The sequence below is a fragment of the Heterocephalus glaber genome, unplaced genomic scaffold, assembly GCF_053883595.1.
Source record: "Heterocephalus glaber isolate CG9 unplaced genomic scaffold, H.glaber_assembly_v1.0 deba00001578, whole genome shotgun sequence".
NCBI classification, from domain to species: Eukaryota; Metazoa; Chordata; class Mammalia; order Rodentia; family Bathyergidae; genus Heterocephalus; species Heterocephalus glaber.
In genome coordinates, this window is record NW_028258359.1 from 519716 (window position 1) to 536099 (window position 16384).

The window sequence follows — 16384 nt, forward strand, 5'->3', positions numbered from 1 at the left end:
AGGGGTTGAAGGGAAGGCAGGGGAATGGGAAAAATAAGAAGCGAGAGAGATTATGTAAAGGTGCAAATTTCCAATGATGAATGTCATTATATTGTATACCTAAAATGTACCAATAAAATTAATTTAAAAATAGCAAAAACCCCCCACAGCTGATATATTTACATAAATTATGCCACATGCTTTCTTCTGTAAAACTCCCACATTTCTGAGTAAATATCATGAAACAGTATAATATAGGAGGTGGCAGGTCTGAAGCAGACTATGTGATGAGGGCTGCTTGATAATCTGCTTGATAATCTGAGAAGACTCTTCTCGGGGAGGTAAGTGAACTGGTTCAGGAAGCCCAGAAGCACTGTGTGAGGTTCAGGCATTTGGGGAAGTGATACCTGCTTCTAAGTATGAAAAGCGGACTGCGAGGCCCAGGCCCTCTGCTGACCCCTGTCGGTGACACCTAGAAGTGTCATGATTGCTATGTACCCTGCGAGGTTCTCTGGGTGCTGGGTGGAGCAGTTGGGCAGTCTGTTTTTCGGGACTGTGCTTGTGCTGTGTGGGTTCTGTGGGCTGCGACGGGGTCTCCTCTCCGAGGCAGATGAGCGCAGGGCTTGGTGGTGCTTCCTGCCATGCTTGGGTGTTAGGCAAAGAGCTGGTGCCTCGTTACCACTCAGGTTGTGTGCCCTGTGCTGGACCTGGCGCCTCCTGCGGGCACCCTTGGATTCACATGACCCGAGTACATTTGCCTACGTGCAGTTGTTCTTTGATAATAATTTTGCATACCAAGAACGTGTCCATGTAACTGACTGTCCACTCTGCAAAAGTACTGGGCAGAGAATAAAGATGAAATGGCCAAAAGGGACCAGAGCCCAAGGATTGGGCTGGGAAAGATGGCCCAGGGCAGTGAAGGGATGAGCAGGCCAGCAACGCCAGGAGTCCCTCCCTTGAAGCGGTTTAGCTCTGGGCCCCACCCTACCTGCAGCAGTGAAGCATGAATGGGAATTTGCCCCCCGTGCACTTGAAATCCAGGGTTTGTTGAGAATCTACCAACTGCATACGGTGTCCTGGGATGCTATTAAAAAATACTTTAAATTTTCAGTAGAATACCAAAAAGTCTTGTTTTCTCTTACCCACGCTCATACTGACTTGGCCTAGCCTGACCTCTTTGGGCTTCGTCTTAATACTGAGTCATCTGTCACTTTTTTGGTTTTTATGATTCTGTGATTGATGTGTGGTATATTTAACCATTAAAATTTTTACCTAGCACAAGGATATTCTTTTTTTTGTACCGGGGATCAAACTCGGGTCCTTGTGCTTGCGCAGCAGGTGGTGAAACCACTGAGCTAAATCCCCGGCCAAGGATATTCTTACAATTATTAGAAATGTTTCACTTGTGCAGAAGGAACACAATACCAACCTTTGGCTGTGCTTGCTCTTCACTGAGGACAGGTGTACTGGAGGAAAGAAAAAAAAAAAAATCTCCCACCTCCCAGGGGACAGAAGCTTTCCAATAACAGATTTGTTATTTTGTGTCAGATTTATGTTGTTGGAAGGGGAACGTTCTCAGTACCTATGGAAGGATTCTTAATTATGCAGGCACAGACAGCTTTGTGATACAAACTGCAAGAAGAGTGTTTTAGGGAATACCTAGGCTCTTTCCAACATATTAAAGGACAGTAGAACAAACAATTTTAAACTTTGCTTGACGGGGTGGAGAGTCTGAATGCTTTAAATTATAAGCAAACATTTGTAAATTGATGTACTTTTTAAACAGATTGGAGTTCATTGCTTCTCTGTCGAAGGAAACTGGTTAAAACAGTTAAATGTTGAGAACAGCCTTATTACAAAGTGTTTTCTTTACTGGAATCCTTTAGAAATTATTAATCTGAGGTTTGTTACACTGGTTCTGTTCAGGCTTCTGACTTGATGTCAGAATGTCTGGATTTGAATTCCAGCTCCTGTCCTTCCTTGCTGTGTGATCAGATGTCTTAATTTGTAAAATGACAGTTACCTAACAGACAGAGTTATTGAGAGAATTGAAAGGAATATTCTTTAAGAGGCTGTTTTGTAAAATGCGAAGTGCCACCGCATTGTACTGTGGTGAAATGGTATTGGGCATCCGCCTCCCTACAGGGAGAAGGGCATGAGAAAGTCCCTTTCCTAGGGAGCATGGGGCCACCCGCTGAGAAGGACCCAGTGGCTTTGCCTGACCCCTCCATAACTGTGTAGCCTTGGCCGGCACAGGCAGGCTGTGCTGGCACATCCTGAGTTGCTAGGGGCCGGGTGGGCAGGATGAGAGAAGAAGAGATGGAAAAATTTAAATGCAGTGAAGGGAGACTGTCATCCCTAGCACATTCATTTCCAAAAAGGAAAAGAAAAAATAGAGAACATGGTGGGGCACACCTGTAACCCCAGCACTCAGTAGGCTGAGACAGGAGGACCTCTAGGAGTTCAAGGCCAGTCTGGGCTATACAGTGAGTTCAAGACTAGCCTGTACTACAAAATGAAAAAAAAAAAAAATCAGGGCCGGGGATTTAGCTCAGTGGCACCATGCCTACCTTGTAAGCGTAAGGTTGTGAGTTCAATCCCAGGTACCAAAAGAAAAAAACCCCAAAAAGTAAAACAATAAAAAATTAAAAAAAAATTTTTTTTTAATCAGTGAAGGAGAAAATCATTACAAAGGAAAAATTTAGATGCAAATAAAATATAAAATTTTAGGATAGTAAATTTGAAAATCTGGAATGAAAGATAATTTCTCAATACTGTATTACTTGAATATACTGAAGGAAAAAAACACTAGGGGAAGAAATGGGTGAAGAAATAGATGAATTCATTTCCTCTAATACCCATGCACACACATAGACACACAGATGCACAGCAAGAGATTCAAATAGTTTTGGAAATGAATGTGCTAGAAGTTGAACCCAGGGCCTCATACATACGAAGCATGACTTCTACCATGGAGCTACACCTCTAGCCCCTGTTTTTTTCCTGTTATAGTAACTAGAGGTTATCTCTTTAAAAATTACTTCCCATCCTAATAATTTTTTTTTTTTTGTACTGGGGATCAAACTTGGGTCCTTGTGCTACTGCAGCAGGCGGCGAAACCACTGAGCTAAATCCCTGGCCCATCCTAATAATTTTGATTAATTATGTATCTCTATTTTTCTACTTTTCCTTTTTCAAAAAAAAAAAAAAAGCTTTAGGACCGAATAGTTTCTGTTTTTAGGTTAGTAATGAAATTTACAATGCTGTGAATCTTCTCTAAAGAAATCTGGCTATATTATATAGCTTTTACAGTATGTAGTACTTCCAACATATTTTTGACTACTTTGTAGTGATTGTTCTGATTTTTTTTTCCCTTAATTTCCGTTTGCTCTGTTTTTTGTTTCTTTGTGCTGTTTCAGGACTCATTGGACAATCGTGCTTTAGTTGTTAGTTCTGTTACAGGCAACTTCCATGTGTGGTTCTGTTTTTGTTTCCACAGTAATGAGGGCTGAACCTGGCCCTTCACACTGAGCCATAGTCTCCAGCCCTTTCACTTTTTATTTTGAGGCAGGGTCTTGCTGAGTTGCTCAGGCCAGGCTGGAACTTGGAATCCTTTTGTCTCATCCTCCCAAGGTGCTAGAATTACAGGCATGAACCGCCATGCCTGGTCCCTTCCGTGTTTTGAAATAATTTTTTATTGGCATATATTTGCAGTGCATAATAATCACATCCATTCTGAGAAATTGATATGTACAGTATCGCTCCCTATTGACCGAGGCTCACTGTTTGGACTTAGGACCCACTGCTTGGACTTATGAGCTGTGTTTTTTATATATTTTTTGGTACAGTTCTGTATATCTTGTTCATAGGGCCTCAATGTCTTTATTTGGTGCAGTACCCCTTGTTTATACATTACTGAAATTTTTGTTGATTGTGCTGTACAGTTCTGTAGTTATATGTCGTACATTACAGTACTGCATGTAAAAGGCACATTTCTTTGTTCTGAATTTTGTAATGTACATACTAAATGCAATTCCTCATTTAGTAAGCAATTCACTTAATGACCTAGTCGGGGATTTAGCTCAGTGGTTCCGCCCTTGCCTTGCAAGTGGAAGGACCGGAGAGTTCAACCATGGTACCAAAAAAACCCAAACAAACAAAAAAACTTAATGACCTAGTCACAGGAATGGAACTTGGTCATTAAATGAGTGTCTGTATATTTTATCTTGATCATCTTCCATACCCTTCAATATTTGATCCATGCCTCCGAATGGTCCATTCCTGCACCTGTCCCACTTTTAATCAGCTTGAAAAATCAGCAGGATCCTCATCCTCACTTCTGAATCTGGTGAAGGCCTCACCTGTTGGCAATTCAGGATTATTTTAGGGTGAAGAGAGGAGGGAGTGTTAATGTGGGAGTATAGGTATAGGGGGTGCCCCGGGACCAGTGTCCTCTCCATCTCCAGCATGCCACGGGAACATTGTGTAGACTGAGAGGTGGACCACGGATTTCCTCAGGCCACCCCCTAGTCTCCTCTCACTCTGGCCATGCAGAGGGTGCCGGAAAGCCGGTTTTCGGTTTTGGAGGTGTCAGCCTGCTGTTTGCCTGAGCTGCAGGGGAAGAAGGCCCAGGGGGATTTAATGCTGTCTTGCGATTGTGCAGGCCTCTGAACAGCTAAGAACACGAAGGCAGAGGGGTGGAACCTTACTTACCTGGGCTGGCTTGTGTAGGTTCAGTACACTCTATGGTCAAATTTTTTTTTTTTTTTTTTACAGTTAAATTTGTCATCGGGATCTTGTACCTTTACATGAGTATCTTGGTTCTTATTTTTTTCCCCTTCCCCTGCACTCCCTTCACCCCCTCCACCCTTCCCTATTTGCAAAGACTTTGTTTCCATTTTTCTCCTTTTCTCATATTTTTTCTTTCCCTTTCTTTCCTTTCCCCTGCACCTCCCACTTCCCCTACCCCGTTGGACCTTTTCTTCCTACTACACAATATCAGTTATACATTTTTAAAATTACAATATCAAGATCTAGAAGACATTATCACAGATTTTACAGATTTTAAAAGGATATAGAAAGCATATTTCAAAAATCTTTTTTGAAATAAATTTGACAACTTCTAAGAAGTACCTTGGAAGATAAATTAATGAAACTAACTCTAGAGGGAATATAAAATTTGAATAGCACCTATTAAAGAAAGTATATTCCTAGCTTGAAAACCTGCCTATATGACAACAACAGGCTCATATACATTTTAACTGATAAATTATATCAAACATTTAAAGCAGAAAAAAGAAGGAACACTTCTCCCCTCATTTTAGGCAATCAACATTGTGCTAATCCTAAAACTGGATAAAGATAAAAGAAGAAAAAAGTATGAACATAGATAGAAATTTGTTTAACAAAGCAAACTCTTAGAAGTCAGATCTGGCAGGATGTAGAAAGTGGTTTTATTATAAGGATGGCAGTGTTGGTTCAACATTGGAAGATCCACCCCCAAAAGTCATCATTTTAACAGAGGAAAGGAAAAAGCCATATGATCCTGTCTCTAGTTGGAGAAAAAGTATTGGACTAAATTCTACAGCTTTTCATGGTAAAAGCTATCAGGAGACCAGAAGTAGAACAGAACCTTCTCAACAGATTAAAGACATGTACTCCGTATTTCCAGTGAGAATGCCTTATATGAATGGAGAAGATACAGTGCTTTGTCTTTAAGGTGGGGAACAAGGGCAGATATGCTTACTCTTTATCTGTCCATTAGACTTTGAAACCTAGTCCCCACCAAAATAGTCTGGCAATAAAATGACACAACTAGGATAGGATTGGCACAGCAGAAGCAAAATCTTTATATGTAGATGAAATGATCATCTACAGAGAAAATACTAAGAAATCTCTAGGAGCCCCTAGAACTTGTATTTGAATTTAGTAGGATTAGAAAACACAAGGTATATATAAAAATTCAGGTCTATGTATACTTGCTATAAATGAAGAATTGGATATTGAAATTTAAAAGTTATGTAGGAGTACAAAGGACCTAGAAAAGTAAAAAAAAAAAAACAAAACTGTTGGAAGACGTTTAGTACCTAATTTTAAGACTTCTTCTAAAGCTACAGTAATCAAGGCAGTGTTGGTGTAAGGAAAGACATATAGATCATTGGAATAAAACAGAGAATCTAGAAATAGAACCACACAGATATGGTCCACTGAGTTTTGAAAGATTATTTAACATTAGCATTTTATAGAATATAAACTCGATTCAAGAGCTGAGGAAAAGATAGTGTTTTCAGCAAACGGCACTAGAACACCTGGTATCTGTATATAAAAAATTAACCTCAACCCTTTTTTCCATACATAAAAATAACTTGAAAGGATCTGTGAACCTAAGTATGAAAGCCTGAAAGTATAAAACTTTAAGAAGAAATTATAAGGGAAAATGTTTATGAATTTAGGGTAGGCAAGAACGTCCTAGGATACAAAAAACATGATGTATGAAAAGAAAAAAATTGATAAATGAGATTCCATCAAAATTTAGAAGTGTAAATGACATCGTTAAGAAAATGTAAAGTAGGCGCGGGGATTTAGCTCAGTGGTTCCGGTGCTGGCCTCGCAAGCGCAAGGTCCCGAGTTCGTTCCCCCTCACAGAAAAAAAAAAGTGAAGAAAATGAAAAGTAGTCCTTAAACAGACCATATTTATAATGCATATAACCTATGACCAGAATATATAAAGAACTCTTACAGCTCATTAATAGACAACCCAATTATGGGGCCGGGGATTTAGCTCAGTGGGTTCGCTGCCTGCTGTGCAAGTGCAAGGACCTGAATTCAATCCCCAGTACCCCCCCCCCCCCGCCAAAAAATAGACAACCCAATTAAAAAGTAGACATAAGATGATAAATAGCCAGTACAGCACAAGGAAAGTTGTACAACAGTAGAATCAGAAAAATACTAATCATGAATAGTAGCAAGATTGAATTATATACTCATTAGGGAGTTGAAGTTAAATGTTTTAGAAGCCTTGTCATCACTTTTTCTTTTTGTTGGATTCTCCCCCTTTGCATTTAATTTGTCACACCCAATGCATTCATTCTGCTGGACTTCCTGGGGTTGTGATCCTCATTGGCTTTTCCTAGGATATTGTCTAAAATTTTTTGGAGTGCTGGTTTGGTATTCATGAAATTCCTGAGGTGCTCCTTATCATGAAAGTATCTTATTTCTCCATCAATTTTGAAAGATAGTTTTGCAGGGTACATCAATCTGGGTTGGAGGCTGTTTTCCTTTAGGGCTTGAAATACATCACTCCAAGCTCTTCTTGCCTTGAGGGTTTGCATTGAGAACTCTGCTGTGATTGGATAGGCTTTCCTTTGTATGGGATTTGTTTCTTTTCTCTCACTGCTTGTAGAACTTTATTCTTCTGTTGGGTTTCTGGAATCCTAGCTATTATATGCCTATGTGTAGAGTTTTTTTGATCAAGGCTAGTTGGAGCCCTATATGCCTCACTTATCTGTATGTCAAGTTCTTTTCCCCTCCTTGGGAAGTTTTCTGCCATCACTTCTGTGAACAGCTTTTTTATGTCTTCTGCACTCTCTCCTCTTTCTTCATTGACTCCAATCAGTCTTATGTTACTCTTCTTCGCATCGTCTAGCAGCTGCTGGATTGATTTCTCTTGGTCCCTTACCATTTTAAAGCAATTTTTCTTTTCCTGGTCACTAATTGCAATCTTATCTTCTATATCTGAAATTCTGTCCTCACATTGGTTCATTCTGCTGTGCAGACTTTCGATGGAGTTTTTAATCCTCTGGAAATCTGTTTGCATCTGTTTTATGGATTCCATTTTTTTCCTATGTTGGGATTCCATCATGTTCCTCAGCTCCTCTATTTTTTTATCTGTGTCCTCTCTAGATTTATTAATCATGTCTTGCACTATGGGCACAACCTTTGCTGTTATCTGAGAAATTATTTCTGATTTCATTTTTTCCATATCCTCTTTTGTTGCCAGTTCAGGGAGTCCAGGTGGTTGAGTATCAGATTGTTCCATCTCATTTCCCTTTGGGGGTGCAGTAGGTGATCTGGAAGTCTCTTTTTGAGGCTTATGTGTCTTCTCATTTCCACGGGGGTGTGGGGGTGTGCTTCTGGCACCCAGCTCACCTTCTCTGCCCTAGGAGCTTGGAATGGTGGCAGGGAGAGCCTCTTCCTGGGTGCTGGGATTGGCTCACCTTCTCTCTCAAACATTTGACAGTGATGTGTACCACTTCTCTTGGAGAAGACTTCTCTGCTTCTGTGGGTTCAGTGCCCGAGGGCCTGCCAATTAAACTAGTAAAGGACTTGTTAACAGGGAAAAAGTCAGAAATTTGCCTAAGGCACCCAGCAGAAGAGGTGGTTGGTGTGTTACCTGACTGAACTTAGCCAGGCACCAAGGAGCAAGACTGATAGGAAAGAACACAGGTTTCTCCAGGAAGGACAAGTGGGTTTTTAGGAGACTGAACAGAAGGTAGGAAAAGGTATGATTTTTTTTTTTTCCTACAGAGGTATGAATGGCATTTTTGTTGTCTTTAGGTCATAAAGCTCCCTAGAAAAGGGATTTGTTTTTGAAGCAGAAATGTTTGTTGCTTCTATGAGAGGATTTATGGCAGCCTCATTTCCCAGATAAGGGAAGCTCAAGAAGGCTTCTTTTTGCCTCTGTTAAGTTTCACATGCCTGTACCTTAAAATAAAGGTCAGGACACCTCTGGGGTTCGCTCTACCAGTGTTGATCCCACATTCCCAGTGCTGCCCCTCCAATCCCAGACTGTCCCATCTATGTGGCAGAAACCCAGTCCTCTCCACCTCCCCACTGCCCAGACGTCCTCTTCCTGATGCTCCGCGCTAGTTTCCTGCCTGTGGCTTAGCATCCTGGGGCCCTCTCGACTCCTTTTCCTTCCCAGTCTGGCCCTGGTCTCGGCCTGCTCTGCTTTGATTTTCCAGTGGATCCTGTTCCTTGCCTGCCATGCCTGCAGTGGTTGCTCCTCTGTCTGCAGAGTTCTGGCGATTCCCACCCTTGGGAAATGAGCTTTCACCTCTATCAGCTGGCACGAAAGGGTTCCTGCCTCATTCTGGAGCGCTGAACGCCCTTGCTTGTTTCCCCCACTGCCTGCTTCTCCTCCACGTTGGTGTCTTTTTATGGAACAAACACTCACCCCTGCCCCGGAGCACAGTGAGGCTTCACTTAGATCACATAGCCTTCCAGAATCCAGCGTTCTGTGTCCTGGTCGAATCCAGAAGGGCATTCTGATTACAGTTATTTACCTACTTTGTTACCTATAGCTCCTTAAAGGGTGCCGGCTGCGTAACTCACACCTGTAATCCCAGCACTCTGAGAGGCTGTGGCAGGAGGGTCACAAACTTAAGGCCAGCTTGGGCAACTTAGCCTCTGTGAGACACTGCTTCAAAAACAAAAACAGAAATGAAAAAGGGCTGGGATGGAGCTCAGTGGTAGAATGGCTGGGTTTGATTCCCAGTGGTGGTGGTGAGGGCTCTTTAAAGTGATACTAGAGCATACTTGTTTTATACTTCCTCTCAGTGGCACGGTGTTCAGTCAGTGTGCTGTGTATTGGGTGAGACATGTAAGAAAATTCAGCTCCATGAGACAGAGGAGCAATGACAGAAGCTGATAAAGATACCAGTGGTCAGAAGGGATTAGGGTCCATCATAATACCCTTGTTATAACTTAATCACTGCCTCTTTAAAGACTCTCTCCAATTGAGATACCGAGGGCCAAGGCCTCAGACTGAGTTTGGTATATGTGGAGGAGGAGCACAATTTGGGTCATAAAAATAACAATAAAAGCGTGACTGTGTCTACCTGTAATGGCCGAGGATGGGGAATGAGCATCCCCAGACGTTGCTGGAGGCAGTGTTTTGGTTGTCATTAGCTGTCAACATTCAGATGGGTCCCCCCTCCCAGCAGTTCTCCAGGCCAGGCGGAGTGAGGATTGTCATGCACACCTGCTCCCTGGTAGCAGGAGAATGTATTGGCAGTAGTTCCCTGGCCAAACAAAAGCTCTTCGAAAGTTTCAGGAAAAAGCAAGGCAAACCACACCGGGTGTAGAATGTTGCCATTTGGGCACAAGAGGAGAGGATGTCACAGGAATTTGCTTATATGTGTGTAAGGGATTTCTCTGAGGTTGCATAAGCGTCTGTGATAACTGCTGGGGATGGGGCCAAGGATGGGGGGAGCACTTCGGTACCTTTTGAACATTTTGACTCTTGAACTTACTTATTAAATGTTATTTTCCTCATGAGAAGATTATATCATGAAGTCACTCATAATTTCTATTGAGATCACTTAAAAATTATTCTGGTTAGAATCATTTTTGATGTCAGCTGTGGTAGGAGAATGTGCCTGTAATCCCAGAACTTTGTCGGCTGATGCAGGAGACAGTGAGTTGGAGGCCATCAAGGACAATGAAGGGAGTTCAAGGCCAGCCTGGATTACACAGCAAGACCCTGTCTCAAAAAAAGAAAAAACATTTTTTTTAGGTTCTGACAGTGGCTGCTGTGTATTTCCTGGGGAGCAAGTCATCCTGGGGAAGGAAGGCTGAGTGAAGACCCTGGTCTTCCAGCTCCATCTGGAGGTGACATACGGTGTCACCTGGGCGATGCCTCACGTGGCCTGCCTCCTAGTAACCTGGCCAGGCCTCCCTTCCTCGGCACTCTCGCCTTAGTGCAGGGTGCATATGAATCCTTTTCCAGGTTTCCTTTTGCCCAGAAACTGTTGAGTCTTGTTAATTAGGCCAATTTAGTTTTATTAGGTTATTTCAGGGCATTTATGGGCACTGATGCTGATAAAGCTCAGGATGCTTTGCATTTGTGCAATACCTTGAACTTTATAAGGTGCTTTCACTTCATGATCTCATTTTATTGTCACATGAATTGTGAGGTTTGAAGTATGCCTTCTTCCTACTGAGCTACATCCCCAGCCCTTTTTTATTTTTTATTTTGAGATGGGATCTTGCTACTTGAACTTTTGATTCTCCTGCCTCAGCCTCCCTAAATGCTGAGATTATAGGTGTGTTCCACTGTGGCTGGCTTGTTATCATCCATCTATTTATGGGTGAGGAATTCCAGCAAAACCTGAGTGTTTAAGTGGCTGGCCTAATGTGCTGTAGGGATGACAGTAGTCATCTTCCGGCTGGAGCTTCAGTGTACAGTGGATCCCCTTACCCATGCCACGGTACATCTACACACTGCATTGTTTCCGGTGCATACATGTGCTTGGTCAGGTTTAACTAAAAGGCATGCTAAGAGACTTAACAATAACTGTGAATAAAACACAGTTGCAACAAAGTACTGTAATACAGAGTTACATGAGTGTGATTTCTCTCTGTGTCTTGAGTCAAGACAAATACTTAATGTCTACGGGCCACTGTTAACCAAAATCCTGGAAAACAAACTGAGAGGTCTGCTGAGTTGACCCCCTGTGTTTTGGGGTTCATTTCTACACATTCAGCCGGTAGTGGCTTGAAAATGTTAGGGACGGGGGTTGTGTCTGCGCTGAACACGCACAGACTTCTCTTGTCATTTTTCTCCAAGCGGCACACGCAACGCCTATGCGCACAGCATTCACATTGTCCGCTGTTGGGAATGACCTGAGCTGAGTCAGTGTGAGGGACAGCGGCTGTGCGGAGGTGATAGGCAAACACCCCACTTTATAGAAGGGACGGGCACCTCGGGAGGGCTCGGAGCCAGCTGCCCACTCTGGGAGGGTAACTGTACCCTCCTAGCGGCTCTCCTTTCAGGGTTGGTGGTGGCGGGTGTGATTATTTGGGGTGGGGACCTCTGTCCTGCCTGTGAGGTGCAGGCCTCAGGGTGCCTGCTAGGCCACTCAGCTTAGGTGCCAGCCCTTGACAGCTCCAAGACTGCGGTCACTGTGTCCCTGTCACAGCACCGTCCTAATCTAATCCGAGTAGAGAAACCATTAATGGGGACATAGTTGAGGATAATTCTGGCCCAGAGTGGAGGAGCAGGGCAGAGCCCACAGCTTTGGGCTTCCTGGGACCTGGAGAGGGGCGCTGAGGATGCAGGGAACCCTTGGGCAAGTGACGTATGAGTAGTGTGGTCACCAGTGGGAGGTGGCCGGTAAGGGGTTCCCGAGGATCTCTGCCCTGCTGATAACCCTCCGTGACTTCCCATTTCTTTGAAAGCGTTGGCCTTCGTCACTTTCCCTCAGGTCCCTGTCCCGCTGGCCCCCTCGCACTCTCCCTGCTTGTTGCCTGTTGGTTGCCCTCAGCTTTAGTGGCTGGTGCCCGTGGAGCCTGGGGGGGTTGGCAGGAGGTGCCGGGACTCTGGCAGTGGTGAGGGTTTCCCCGGGCGACTCCTGCAGCAGCCTGAGAAGCAGGTGGTGCTTCCATGAAGCAGTTTTCTTTCCCTGGCACTTGGTGCTAAAGGGAGCCGGGACAGGTACCTAAGAAGCAGTGGCCTGAATGAGGGCTTGAGGTGTTTCCCCAGTGCCCTGGAACATGTCGGGCTTGTGTTTGGGCAGTGTCCCCACCCAGCGTGCCTGCTCCCAGGGAAGAGCTGGAGAGAAATAGCAGGGGTGGTCTGATCCCCTCTTCTTCTCCAGGAAAGAGGAGGCCTTTGTCACAAGAAGGTGTGACTCTGGCTTTGGGCTGTGCAGTTGGGTGCTTGCTTCTAGAGAAAAATGTGCCTGGGCATCCTGCTAGAGGTTCCATAAGAGGCAGAATTAGGGCTGGAGGGTTATTTTACCTACCTGTGGGTAGGGAGGTACTTACCTCAGTAGGTGGGTGTAGGGAGAGAGGAGGGTGGAGCTCTGGAATGGTGAGGACCAGGGCGTAGTCATTTGTGTTTTGTTTCCTGGTGACAAGTCCCTAATTCAGCAGAAGATCGTCCCAGGGTTTGATTATACCACTAGCTGCGGAGGGAGAGGCTGTGGGACATTTCCTCCCTGATCAGCACTTATCTTGCTGGTAGTAAATTTAATGCTCGGAAAACAAGAAGTTTCAGAGCTGAGTCAAACCAAAGCCAAACACAAGGAACGGGAGTAGAAATTGAAAGTTCCAAAGCCTCTCAGAGAAAAACAACATAGATTTCCAGTGTCATCCCAAAAGAAACCATCCTTGTGTGGCATGGTTTACTTGTGGCCAACAGACAGGATGCTTATGAAATACCTAGAAGGAGCAGCCACACCTTCACCAGCAAGCTGGTGGTCCAGAAATCTATCTGCAAGCCAGCATCTCCATCATGAGCGGAGGAACACTGCAGACCGCTCTCTGTGATAGGAAATACTCTTGAAATCAGAAGCAGGCAGCTAGCTCTGCACCTGTCATGTAGGTCCTGAGCCCATCATCCAGGCTCTGCGCTGCCCGGCTAGCCTGAACTTGCCTCCATGCTGTTAGTAATCCAGGCCATTGAAAAGCTTGAGAAAGGATTCTGCATACATTAGAACCCGGACTTTCATTTGGGCTGTCTTAGAATTAACTCCACACAGCAGATTTTAAGTTTCATTGTTGAGAGTTTGTTTCACAGATGCAGTGGATGTGCCAGTGCCTCCCTAAAGTGAATATCGGTCTACCCTGTGGCCTTTCCTTAGGTACTGAGGTCCACAGGCCGTGTGTCCTCAGCTCAAGCGAGCTGTCAGGGGCAGTACAGAGACGGAAATCCAAAATGAACATCAGACAGATGGTTGGTTAAGTAGTCTGTTCAGGGGGAGGAGAGGGAAGACCAGGAACTTTCCGACTTGAGGAACTCCAAAAGCAAAAAAGTCTGGGTAATTGGAACACATTCCAGAACCAGCTCAGCTCTTGTCTGTGTTGGGAGGACCACAAAGGAGATCAGGGTGGGGCTTCTGCAGTGCTGTCTTTTTTTTGAGACAGGTTCTTGCTATGTAGCCCAGGCAGGCTTTGAACTCACCTCGAACCTCCTGCATCAGCCTCACAAGTGCTGGGATCACAGGCGTGGACCATCATGCCTGCTGTACCATCCTTCTTCAGGACAGCTGCAGAGCTTCAGAAAGGATCCTATTGCTTTTCTTTTGGTTTCTTTTTTCAGTGAATACATAGTTACCATAAAGTCTGGAGTAAGCAACGAAGATGCAGCTTTAAGTACCGTGGCCCCTCAGTACCCGAGGGGTGTTGTTTGTAGGACCCCGTGGGTACCCAAGCCACGGATAGAAGAGAAGCCCAGAAGTCCTGAGGAGCTGAAAGGACACACACACACACACACACACACAGTGCTAGGTCGGGCCTGCTTTTGTGGAAAGCTCCCTGGAGGGAGAGAGTAGCGGCCCCTTGGAGGTGCTGGAAATTGGCTGGCTTTCTGCACAGCAAGTAGATTGGGGTGCCACATTGGTTGACTCATTCCCTGGAGCACTGCATTGCCCTCCAGGCTCACCAGGCCCTCGGAGCTGCAGGCAGAGCATGGAGACACCTTGCTCCCCATCACTGAGTGCTTCAAGGTGTGCTGTCCTTGTTGGGCTTGACTCAGCTGCAGGTTCTCAAGCCCTGCTCTACCTGAGGTTCACTAAGGAGGTGGTCTAGAGATGGAAGTGTCCTTGTCCCTCTCTGAGGCTCTGGTCTGCAGCACTGTCCTTAGCAGGGGTCCGTGGTCCTTGCTGTCCCCCGAGCTGTTGGAGGGGGCACTGTGTGTGTGTGGTGTCCTTACCTCCACTCACTTTCCTTCCTGACGTGAGTTTGTGATGGCTTCTAGAGCCAAAATAGCAGGGATGAACTCTCTCCAGTTCTTTAACGTATTTTTTTCTGGTTCTATTTTAAAAGTAATTCCCTCCTTTTTTGTTTTTGTTTGTGTAGGATACGAAATTGTGGATAATAATGGAGTATCTTGGTGGCGGCTCCGCACTGGATCTAGTAAGTAGTACGTCGGGTGTGTTCCATACACCGAAGACTTCCTTCTCACTCAGTCTGGGTCTGATAGATGATTCTGTATCCATTACTTTTCCCCCTTTTAAGTGACATGAAAAAAAGGAACCAAATTATTCTTTATGTATTTTTGCTTCTTATATGTTATTGAAAATTAGGCCTGCCTTTGAAATCTTTTTGTTCTTGTTGTTTTATGAGAAACCAGTGAATTCATTCATAGAAACAAGGAGGGATTTTGCCCAGAACTCATCGTACCTAAGTACAGTTGGCTCGCTTATTTTCCAGAACCAGGCTTTAGCTTTTGTAGAGCAGATGACATCATGGTTTCATGTTTCAGGTGGTAACTTAGCTCCCAAAATAAGTGTATCACATTTTCATCTCCAGAGTGAGACACAGGTGTGATTATCGAGGTGTGGCGTCAGGTCTTGGGACAGGGGTCAGGCAAGGAGTTGGACGGTGCCCACCCTTGCTTCCTGCCAACGGGCACGTTGTGTCAGGACGAGCAGGCCTGGGCCTGGTGGTGGCTCCTCCTGTGGCCCTGCCCAGGGAGCCTGTCCCACTGCCGGGCCTCACAGAAGGTGGCGGAAGCTGGGGGGAGTGCTCTGGCCGTCTTGTAAAACCTGGCTTCAAGCTGTGCTTTTGAGTGCTCATAAATAAGCAGCACCTGTAAGCGTGGCTTGTGTCGTGTTTGAAACATAGGGCATGTAAAGGAAAAAAAGATGTCACATAGCTCTTAGCATTCACCATCTCATCCCCTCTGCAGTTAGCATTAAATTCACTTCCCCCCATGCCACACCTTAACGACACTGAGGCCCGAGGCTGGCTGAAGCGGTCATCTCAGCACTGGGCGCTTGCCTGGGGACAGTGTCAGGATGACAGGTCTGTGGTTTCTACTGCTGTAATGACAGCTGAAGGAAGTCGTGTTTTTGGTATATTCAGTCTACATAGATTGTACTTGCAAAGAAGGGAATCCCCCTTGAAAAGTTACTTCTTTTTCACAGTAATAATAGCAATCAGTAGGGTTTTTTTGAAGGTGGAATTCTAAAACTATGTGTATCACCAGAAAGCTAATATTACCTTAATTTAGAAAACTACATACTGTTGTAAATCCCACAAAAAGAGTCAAAGGGGTTAAAAAGAAAGATTTCAGTAAAGAAAACTAGTGTGGTATAAACAGTGGTATTAAAATGAGGAAAAAAACCTAACTGGATACTTTTTTGTTGTCTTTCTTTGATTCCTTTCCATAAATATGCACATTATACAAAAAGCTGTTCATTTCTTCACTCTTGGGAAACACTACAGGAATGTAGAAAATTGCTTCCTTTTGTGCAATTAGATTTACTATTACTCTAAGTGGGTTTAATTCGTGGTGCACATGAAATTGCTTGCAGAGACTTTTTCTTTGCCCGACACTGAGTCCCTCAGACAGCAGTTCTGGTTTCAGAGTGCTTTGGTGTGTATTTATTGTTAGTATGACAGTAATTTAATTTACTTGATTTGGTGTCAGTGCAGTTTTAAGACACTGCTCTTAGAA

General features: G+C 44.3%; 1 protein-coding gene across 3 annotated transcripts in view; it reads left to right on the forward strand.

Moving 5' to 3' along the window:
* The window catches only part of Stk24 (serine/threonine kinase 24), a 120897-nt gene that overhangs the window by 69913 nt on the left and 34600 nt on the right, over positions 1 to 16384 (forward strand). For all 3 annotated transcript variants that reach the window (XM_004858629.4, XM_021239370.2, XM_087193066.1), the window contains exon 3: positions 14782 to 14838. In XM_004858629.4, the coding sequence (XP_004858686.1) occupies positions 14782 to 14838 (57 nt within the window). The remainder of the gene's footprint in view (positions 1 to 14781; positions 14839 to 16384) is intronic.